General features: G+C 43.9%; 1 protein-coding gene across 2 annotated transcripts in view; it reads left to right on the top strand.

The window, feature by feature from the left end:
- Positions 1-2051: 2051 nt before the first annotated feature.
- SNAPC3 (small nuclear RNA activating complex polypeptide 3) overlaps positions 2052-10914 on the top strand; it is a 56378-nt gene continuing 47515 nt past the window's right edge. For both annotated transcript variants that reach the window (XM_065406058.1, XM_065406057.1), the window contains exon 1: positions 2052-2281. In XM_065406058.1, coding sequence (XP_065262130.1) covers positions 2055-2281 — 227 coding nt within the window. In that variant the 5' untranslated portion in view covers positions 2052-2054. The remainder of the gene's footprint in view (positions 2282-10914) is intronic.

Here is a 10914-nt window from a genome sequence, read left to right as displayed (position 1 = left end):
CCGGAAACTCCCCATAATTCTTTTAAGTGAAGCTTCCTATCCTTGTTTTGTTGTGATGCCTCTCTTTGTTTTGTTGTGAACTCCGGGCTCCCGGAGCTGCTTATCAAAAAAACAAACACAGCTACTGTTTGCTGTGAATGAGTAGAGGCAGGCAGGGGGGCTCCCTTTGGAAGCCCACAGCTAATGTTTGCTTGAAGAGAGAGGCAGCGAGAGGGGAGAGGGGGTCCGTTTCGGTGAGTGGCTGCTTATCTGGTCTGTGAGGAAAAAAACAAACAGCTCTGTTTGCTTTCAGTGAGTGAGAGGGGGTGGAAGAGGGAGGGAGGTTGGAACTTGCAAGGCAGGGTGTGTGTCTGCACTCCAAAAACCCACTCTCTCTCCCCCCACGCTCTCTGTCACACTCCACCCCACCCCTTTTGAAAAGCACGTTGCAGCCACTTGAATGCTGGGATAGCTGCCCAGAATGCACCGCTCCCAATGTCGCTGCAGATGTGGCCATGACAGTGCGCTGTCAGCTGTCAGTGTGGACAGACTGCAGCACTTTCCCTACTCAGCTGTACGAAGACAGGTTTAACTCACAGCGCTTATACAGCTGCAAGTGTAGCCAAGGCCTAAAATATACCCTTTTCAAATGGCCTATAGTTCCTAGTCTTTGTGGTTTGCTGAAGCATTCTGATGGAAGCTTGGAAGAAACTTCCCCTATAGGCAGGTTATTCAAGAATTGTCCACTATGGGCTTTCATGCATCTTCCTCTGAAGCATCTGCTAGGAGACCACTCATCTCGTATGGCAATGCCTAGGTTGTGATGATGAGGGTGGAAGAGGTCAATAGAGAGAAATAGGCATTCGATTTTTTTTAAAAAGTATGCTAGCTTAACTGCTTAGTCCTTAACTATTGTATCTCATCATTTGTTTATTGTCTACTAGGGCACCAACCCTAACCAGTAGGGCTGGTCAAAAATGCCAAATATAACATTTTCATTTTGTTCAAAATTTTCATGTAATTTTTCAACAAGATAAAACAAAATTCTTCATTTTGCCAATAAATACAGAGAAATTTGAAAGGAAATTAATGTATTGTGTGAAATTTCCTTCGAAACATTATTTTGACGTACTCTAGTAAACCCATGCAACTGGAAGTAAATTTACTACTGCGAGTGGTCCCATTTGTACAACCTGCTCTGTGGGCCGCAATCCTGCAATATGAGCCTCACAGCTGGACCTTCACATTTGTGTGGTTTCCCACTGAAGTCAGTGGGGCTCTACATGGGCACAAGAGTCCACCCACACAGATCAGGTTGCAGTTTGAGGATTTTTGATTGTAACCTTTTCTAGGCAGGGGCCTTCTCTCTATAACTCTCTGAAAAGCACCTCGCTTACTTTAGAAGCTAGCAAAAAACATAGACTAATAATAAGTGTTTGGGGATTAAAGGCGTTTTAATAGAGGGAAGCTATTATTAAACCTACTCCTTCCAGTAGTAGTTTTCTTAAAAAATATTTACATATGCAGCATTGTCTTGACATCCCACATCATTAGGGTGACCGGACAGCAAATGTGAAAAATTGGGGCAGGGGTTGGGGGGGGGGGGGGGGGAATAGGAGCTTATATAAGAAAAAGACCCCAAAATCGGGACTGTCCCTGTAAAATCGGGACATCTGGTCACCCTACACATCATGGCACATGAGAGCCCCCTGCTATCATCATTTTGGTTATATGGAGAGCCTGCAATTAGTGCTGTGCTCACTGTTAAGTGTTTTTACTAGGCAAGCAAAGAACCTTTAAAAAAAAGAGACAAATATTAAGTAGTTAAAAAGAAGTGAGTTTCTTCCCAGACTATTTAATAGTCACACAGGTTTTGGCCTGAGAACTGTGCTTAGCTGGCTGGTGCTGCTGCGTGCAGACTGTGCAGTCCAGTGCAAGGAAACCAGCAGGCTGGGTGTCTGGGAATGGAGTCTCTTAATTGCTGAGAGACAGGAGAATGGGAAACTACAAATCCCAGAATGCACCGGGCGCTCGCTTCCCGGTGGACCCCCCCCACCCCCGGGGGTGCTGTAAACATGGCTGGAAGCAGTGGCAGTGCTAGCGGCGTGGTGCCGGAGTACGAGGTTCCCGAATTGCTCACGCGCGTGTTTCACGTGGGTTCCTTTGGCGCGCTCTGGAAGCAGAACCTGCACGGGGCAGACCTGGCTGTGCAGGGGGCGGTGGCAGAGGACGGGGCTGCCGCTGTGGCTGAGGATTTGGGCTGCGGGCTGGAGACTGCAGCAGAGCTTAGGGCTGTGTGCAGGTAACTGCAACTAGTGCATGGGGGAAATCCTGATCCCCCGTCCGCCTCCGCAACACACTCCCTTCTTGTGCGGGTCATTCAGGGGAAGCAAAAGCCTTTGTACTGCATGAAAAGCACGAGGCTCTGGGAGAGAGGAAGGAGGGATCTGCGTGCTGCTGCTGCTGGGCTGACCCAGAGGGGTGGGAGGCGTTTATTTAGCCTCAGCAGAAGCAGCTCATTTCCTTAGGCCTGGTCTATATTTAAAAGCTTTGTTGGCATAGCTGTGTCAGTCAGGGGGGTGCCTTTGTTTTTATACACTCCTAACTCCTGTCTGACGGAGCTGTGCCCTCTGTGTAGATGCGGTTATATTGGCAAAAAAAGTTGGCTTGTGGCTATAACTTACTCTGCTTGGGGAACTGGTTTAAACTATACTTGGTGGTGCAAGTTGTGTATCGATTCGGGAGGGCTGGCAGGTATAGCTACTCCAGCAAACCCTTTCAAGTGTAGACATGGTCTTAAAGTGCTTTTGTCAGTGTAGCTTATGCTAGTTCCCTGAACTAAATAAGCTGTACTGACAAAAATTTGCTTGTTTTGTTTTTATAACAACAACTGTGCCTACACTAGGGCTCTATTTGGTCTGAAAATGTCATAAAAAAACCACACCTCTAACCGATAGTACAGTAGTGGCAAAAGTTTTAAGTATAGACTTGGCCTTAGTTTGCCTTGCATGCAGGGCTGGCTTTAAGCACAAGCAACACAGCTGACACTTTGGGGCATAGACTTGCAATGTGGGTGTGGGGGACGGTCTTACTTTCCCACCTCCATTGTTAAGACTGGTGAGGAGGCTTCACTCCTTTGGGAGCCTCACGCCTGCTTGCAGACCAGTAAATTGTAAGGCTGGGCCCTAGTATCAAGGGAGAAAGTTGTCTAATGGCTAAAGCAACAGACTTGGAGTGAAAAGTTAATAGATTTTACGCCCAGATAGGACCATTATGATGATTCTGTAATCTATCCTCCTGCATAAGAAAGGTCACAGAATGTCACCCACTCATTCTTGCAGCAAGCCCATCAACTTGTGGTGAGCTAGAGTATATTTTGTAGACGTGCACCTGAGTTCTGTTTCTAGCTCTGTTACTGACTCGATGTGTGGCCTTGGGCAAATTTTGTGCCTCAGTTTCTCTATTTGTAAAATGAGGTTAATACTTACGGTGGGTGTTGCGAGGCTAAATGCATTTCTAGTTGCAAAAGCATTTTAACATCAGAGTGAAAGGAGCTGTAGTTCTCCAGAGTGTTTTTAATATGTACCGTGTAGAGAACTGGCTCAAGTTTATATGGTTTGATTTTAATTTTTTGGAGTTCTTTGCGAATGCTAGAAAGAAACCATTCGCTTTTTCAAGCTACACACATTGGACTAAGTTCAGAGCTGGTGTAAGTAGGCATGACTCCATTGAAGTCAATAGAGTTGCACCAGCTTACCCCAAGTATTGAATTTGGCTTGGTAAGTTTCCTTCAGCACCCAACTGCTCATGATAATTACAAGTAAAAAGAAAGTACACATACTCTGAACAGCATGCTGTAGTAATAAAGGCTAGTAAAGCTGTAAGACAAAATTACCCCTGTGCCCACCTCCATGATAGCAAACATGGTGTTTAACATTATTCATCATTTAACCAGTGTTAACAAAAATGTCATTAAATGACAAAACTCATTTGTTAATTGCAATATTTATTTCAAAATGCGTGCCTGAGTGGAAAGCCAAAGCTGTTCTGGCAGAGGAAAAGCTGCTGGAGTGGGGTGACAAGAACATCTCTTGTTACAGTTTGAAGACAGGAGGTAGTAACTATGAATACAGGGGGGGAAACTATGAAGTACTAATCTCAGTGTCAAATCCATGTATCAGATATAGGTAAACATTATCTAAACATTGGCATCTGAAGAAGTGAGGTTCTTACCCACGAAAGCTTATGCTCCCAATACTTCTGTTAGTCTTAAAGGTGCCACAGGACCCTCTGTTGCTTTTTACAGATTCAGACTAACACGGCTACCCCTCTGATACTTATTATCTAAACATTAGAGCTTAGTAAGCTATTGAGGAAGGAAGGCCTGCAAAGATAATTGAGATGCTGCAGGAAGGAGTGTCTGTGATTCAGTAGGTGGTGCTCTTCAATCTTGTCTTCACTGGAAAACCATACCAAAAATTACCACCATTCTCTCACCAGTTGAACTGAACCAGTGTTTGCGCTGCTGGACGCTTTAATGTAGATAAGGTTCCAGTGCTAAAATAATTTTTCGACTGTTTTGATTGGACTTGGCTTTCAACAGGTCTATTGAAAAAGAGAAAAGGGGCTCAGACCACTGGAGCCTTGCCTACATTAGGGCTCCTGCTTGTTTTAATACTGACTTAGCAGAACCAGAGGGAATTCTTTCGTAAGCCTTCCCAGTGAGGATACAGCCTCTGAATCATAGAATCATAGAATATCAGGGTTGGAAGGGACCTCAGGAGGTCATCTAGTCCAACCCCCTGCTCAAAGCAGGACCAATTCCCAACTAAATCATCCCAGCCAGGGCTTTGTCAAGCTGGGCCTTAAAAACCTCCAAAGAAGGAGACTCCACCACCTCCCTAGGTAACGCATTCCAGTGCTTCACCACCCTCCTAGTGAAAAAGTTTTTCCTAATATCCAACCTAGACCTCCCCCACTGCAACTTGAGACCATTGCTCCTTGTTCTGTCATCTGCCACCACTGAGAACAGCCGAGCTCCATCCTCTTTGGAACCCCCCCTCAGGTAGTTGAAAGCAGCTATCAAATCCCCCCTCATTCTTCTCTTCTGGAGACTAAACAATCCCAGTTCCCTCAGCCTCTCCTCATAAGTCATGTGCTCCAGACCCCTAATCATTTTTGTTGCCCTCCGCTGGACTCTTTCCAATTTTTCCACATCCTTCTTGTAGTGTGGGGCCCAAAACTGGACACAGTATTCCAGATGAGGTCTCACCAATGTTGAATAAAGGGGAACGATCACGTTCCTCGATCTGCTGGCAATGCCCCTACTTATACAGCCCAAAATGCCGTTAGCCTTCTTGGCAACAAGAGCACACTGTTGACTCATATCCAGCTTCTCGTCCACTGTGACCCCTAGGTCCTTTTCTGCAGGAAGATTACAATTCTAGTAGCACAGTACCACCCAGCACAATGCAGTGACACAGGCAAAGAAAACCCAGGGCTGGCCTGTGCCAGCCAACTCAGGCTTGCGGGGATCGGGCTGATGGGGTATTTGATTGCTGTGTAGACTTCTGGGCTTGGGCTGGAGCCCAGGCTCTGGGACCCTCCCACTCCACAAGGTCCTAGAGCCTAGGCTCCAGCCTGAGCCCGGAGGTTTTCACAGCAGTGAAACAGCCCTGCAGCCCAAGCCCCATGAACCTGAGTTGGGTGGCACAGGCCAGCCATGGGTTTTTCTTTGCCTGTGTCACTGCATTGTGCTGGGTGGTACTGTGCTACTAGAATTGTAATCTTCTGGATAAGACATACAGTGTAAGTCTTGAGCACTTGCAGTTAACTTTAACAGAAGCAGGGTGTCCCTGGCCAAATTCCAGTTTGCCATATTCTGCCTACCTAACATATCCTGTGTAATTTCAACTGGACACAGTAGTCTTCACTTCCTGCCGTAACTAGATAGTGTGTCTTTGTGCTGTCAAATAGCTTTTGTTTTTCATCCCAGGAGTGGCTGTGCTATGGTTGCTGCTGATAATGGTTCCTGTTTATATTTTGTAATGTGTTTTGGGATCTGTCAAAATGAAAGGTGCTTGTGATGCAGGGCCTGTAGTCTGTCAGTATATATTTCATCACAAGGGAAATTGATAAATCCTTGCTACTTCTACGACCACTAAAAAAGAAACAGATCATGCCCTTACACTAGATTATCTTAACTCTGAAAGCCAAGAATGATGGACATGCAAATTTTGACCAGTGAGAAATATTTACGGAGGCTGAGATCACAATGGCCTGTGAATGCAGGAATTGCAGACAGGAACGCTGGGGGTAATGGCAGGACGCTAATCCTTGTGTTGGTGACAAAGACTACGTTATATGCTCCAGACCATACTTCTCCATACACTCCTATGTGAAGCTGTTCATGTAACCTCACCCTGATATGATAATGAACGTTAACAATTGGGACTTGATAAGCAGGTTAGGTGAGGGATAGAGGCATCTTCTCTGCAGGCTGGGGAGAAGCTGTCAGGTTTACCAGGAATGGTCAGTAAGGAGACTTGACATCTAGAGATGAGATTTTATTTTCTTTCTCTAAGTATCTCACTGGGCTTTGCAGAGTATTCATTTGAGGTATGTTATTCAAACACTTTTATTACCAACAAAGAGAAAACAGTAGTAAAACAAGTCTTCAATTTAACAAGAAAATAGTTAAGACTACTGCTGTTGTACTGCGTAACTTCATGCAGAGTGCCCCAAGATAAGAATCTCCAACCTCCAGAGCAGTGTTCTCAACCTATTTATCATTGTGGGCCGCATCCAATGCTACCTGCATGGCTCTGAGGATGTTACATGGGCCACACCCCAAGTTCCACGGGCTTTTTAATCCCTTCAGTTTGTTTTTTACATGTGCTTTTTAATTTTTCAGCATCCTTCAGTTTCTTCTTGTTTTTTCTCCGTATCTTCTGTGTTGAGTTTTCCTCCTGCAGATCTCTCCTCCTTTATTTTCTTTTCCCCCTGCAGTGTTGCCCCATGTGTTGTCCCCTCCCCCCCCCCAATGTTACAGAACAGCACTCCCTTCATGTTGTCTTGTGCACTGCAGAGAGCAGTGAACTCTAATGCCATCTAGGAGAAAGGAGTAGGAGAGAACATGGGGCAGGCAGCAGCTGTCCGGGGTAGAGAACGAGTCACCTGACAGCAGCCCATTGGTCCTATAGCAGAAGGAAGGCAGGTGTGCATACCCAGGAATGGTCTGGCACTGCTGCAAATTGGCTCCCTAATCTCTCATGTTGTTGTTCTCCTCTCAAACTAAATAGCCCTAGTTTTCTGAATCTCACCTGATATAGGTCTTCCCAACCCCTAAGACTGCCTCTGATTACTTTCAATTCCTTCCCTTGTATTTTTTCTGTCCCTCTTTCTTTGGGATGAGGTGACAACTTGAATGCATTCTTCAGTCTGTATTAGAGAGAAGCAACAGGCCACTGTCATCCCTGTTGTAACCCTGACTTCACAGGACTTCTACTTGAAGCAGATGCATCCTGGATGTAATCATTTTCAGTTTTATCTACAATAACTGTTCTCATAAACGAAACAGTGATTTCAATGAAAAGGTGAATTTATGCCCCATTAGACTAGTGTGTGAGGGAAAGAGGGAGAAAAACTCCTCCCTCACTTCTTTTAAATAGCAACAAAAAAGATAACAAAAGCAGCCTGTTTATAATGGGCTGAAGGAACTTTATAAAAAAGAATTCATAGTTACAACTTTATAATTTCCATAGTTAAATCCTGTTAAAATACATTACATGGTTAAATGTCTATTCTTGACAATCTATTTTATCAAATTATCTGACATTAAGAAACAATGGAATAATATTTAACTTGGTGCATGTTCTAGCATCTATACCTATATTAAATCTCTTAAAAGACCTACCAAAGCAGAGAAATTGCGGTATCCAGTTTCCATGCACGTGTCTGGTTTTGATTTGTATATTAGTCAACTTTCACTTGCCTACCTACTAATCTTATCAGGTTGTATGTGGAACTGATTTTTATAGATCCTTCAGTTTCTCCTGGATTAGACATTAACTTGTATAAAAAGCTATACTTATCCTACAGATGTCAATGGCAATTATTGTTTTGCTTAGCTAACCATTGTGGGTTGCTGTTCCCGTACTTAGGTGGCTAGGTTTAAATCTCTAAGTGTTAAAGAGATCAGTTCATTAATTTAGAGATTAAATATTTAATGTTGGTCAAGTGCTTTGAAGATGGAAAGTACTAAGCTTCATTATTCTAGTTCACCTGCTGAATTATTCATTGTGTAAGTGTACAGCAGGCTTAGACTCAAAGATCAGTGTGGATTTTAGGTAGGTCAGAGGAGGTGCGGTTGCAAGTACCTTATTTCACTGCAGCCCCAATTAACCTTCTTGTTTTATTAGGAGGTGTAGTTGTAAGTATCTCCAGGCATGTGTTATAAAGCTGTATTAAGCAAGTATTAGTGTCTTAAAGTGTTAGTACTTAGTGTCATTCGTATTAGTGTCTCAAAGGTGATAAAAGTACTGTCTTTAAGAAAAAATATGTAATATAAAGGGTAATATCTTTGTATCCAATTACAAGGAATAAATCAGATAAAATATTAAAATGTGTTCTAAATAACTTAAACATTTAACAAGCGGAGTTTGCTACTGTGGTCATCCAATGTAAGTAAGGCTACAGTGAAGGGATGGCTTAGTGGTCTTCTATTTCCAGGGACCACAGGTCCAACTTTGTGCAAGTTTGACTCAGCTTTTTATCCCTGAGAGTATTTATACAGCTCTAGAGTATCTTTCCAGAGGAGAGCAATTAAATTCCTGTGACAGACCTAGTCAAATGCCTCCTCTTGGGCACGTAGACTGCTGTGAGTGGATCCAGCCACTGAATCGCTGGGTGTTTTAAGCCTCCAGCATCTGAACAGAGTCGAAGCACTACCCCTGTCTTGGGGCACAGACCCTCTGTCTAGCACTCCCCTTTGAGAGCTGGATACGGAATCCCCAGACTCCGAACAAAGCTTAAACACATGCTGTCCCAGAACTCCAGCTGTGTGGGTGTTCTGGGTCCACTCCACAGGTGACTCTTCAAGGGCATGTGTTAAGTGTAACACAAAACACAGAGACAGACTGCACAGGATTCTGAACCACCATTGCTCTGTACTTACCATTGCACAAATACACAGATCTGTACAAAAATAATAAACCCTACATGCATTTCCCTGTCTCACCACTTCTGAGCATTCTTTGGACTGGGTCAGAGTCCTCGGGGCCTAGGGAGAGTCCTTTCTGCTGCAGTGCATGACTTGTCTTTCAGTTAGGGAGCCTCTCTAGCCAGCTATTCTGACCATGACTGGTCTGTGCCCTTCCTCTCTCCAGTATCCTATCCAAAGCTTCTTGTCCTGTCCCAATGGGATAACGCCTGTTCCTTTGTTTTCCTTCAAGTGATTTTTTCCCACACACTCTCCACTTTCCTTGCCCCCGGGGAAGTTGGAGAAACTAGCTTCAGCCAATCTCTCTTTAACATACTCATTGTTTGGTCAAAGTACAGTCGTTAAGATTAATCTTTCTTCATTTTATCTAGTCTGGGAGAGACCTGTTTACAGTCTTGTCTGCAAAAGTGGCTGTGTGTAGACATAGAGGCATTCTGATACAACAGTTTTCATAACCACTTCACAAGATCAACTTACAAATTCTGATTGTGCAAACTGATTTCACAATTCCATGTAGATCACTGCATTGTCTTTCAAGTGAGACTGTCAACAGTTTGTTTTGCACTGGTGTTGAAGAGCTCATGGCACTGTAGTTTGTCCTGTGTTCTTCGGCTAGAATACTCCTCTGCAAGGATCATTAGTGTGCTGTGAACCAGCTGGCTGTTGCCCTCCCATGTGTGAGGTAGCTCTGCATGCACGTGTTTGTCCAGCATCAGTATAGGTTGCCCATCTTTTTTGCAAATGGCAGAGTGAGTTATACCTCTGCATAGGACACAAACTATACAGAAAAACTTGTTTTCAGAAATATTTCAAGTTTTTAAATGTTAGATACTACTTGATTATATACTATACTCAAATAAATCCAGGCTCCCACGATACCATGGGCCTAATTATTCCTGTGTGACTCCACCGACTTTAATGAAATTATATAGGGACAAATTTGATCCCAACTGTATGGGCCCTTACGGGACAGGGAAATTATAACTAACAAATCAAAAACATCTAAAAATGTGACTTCCATGGAAAGTGATGCAATTCTAATATCTGATATGTCTCAGACTACTAGATCTAGAAACGAAAGCATCACCCCTTTAGAAAATTAGTGTTCTTGGCTTTCTTATGTTATGATGCTTCTGTGTCAGTATCCTTTGACACAGTCAGCCATGTTTTCCTTTAAATCTTGTCCTACCTTGGCTTCTATAACTCTGTTCTCTACTGGTTCTCCTCTGACCTCCTACCTTGGCTTCTTCACTGTGTCCTTCAGGAGACTCTTCCTCATTCTGCCCCCCTTCCAGCTTTCTGCGGCGGGTTCCACAGTGTTCTGTCCTTGGTCCTTGTCTCTTTGCCCAGAGATAAGTGTAGGGAGATCTCATCCATGAACACAAGTTCATCTCCAAGATGATTCCCAGATCTACCTTTCTATTCCAGACCTGACCTCTTCAGTCCAAATTAAAATCTCAGCCTTTTGTCTGACATCTCATTGTGAGTGTCTAGCTGTCACTCAAGCTCACCATAGCTAAAGAAGCACTTCTAATCTTCCTTCCTAAACCCTCCCCGTTACCTCCTTTCTAAATTAGTGAGGATAATACCACCATTCTGCCTGTCACTCAGGTCCATAATCTGAGCATCATCTTTGACTTGGACCTCTCTAGGCCTTCCCATTCAGGCTATGTCTACACTACAGTTTGTTGGCATAATTTATGTCGCTCAGGGGT

This window comes from Emys orbicularis, chromosome 6 (assembly GCF_028017835.1).
Source record: "Emys orbicularis isolate rEmyOrb1 chromosome 6, rEmyOrb1.hap1, whole genome shotgun sequence".
Taxonomy (NCBI): Eukaryota; Metazoa; Chordata; order Testudines; family Emydidae; genus Emys; species Emys orbicularis.
This window is presented reverse-complemented; position numbering and strand designations above follow the sequence as displayed.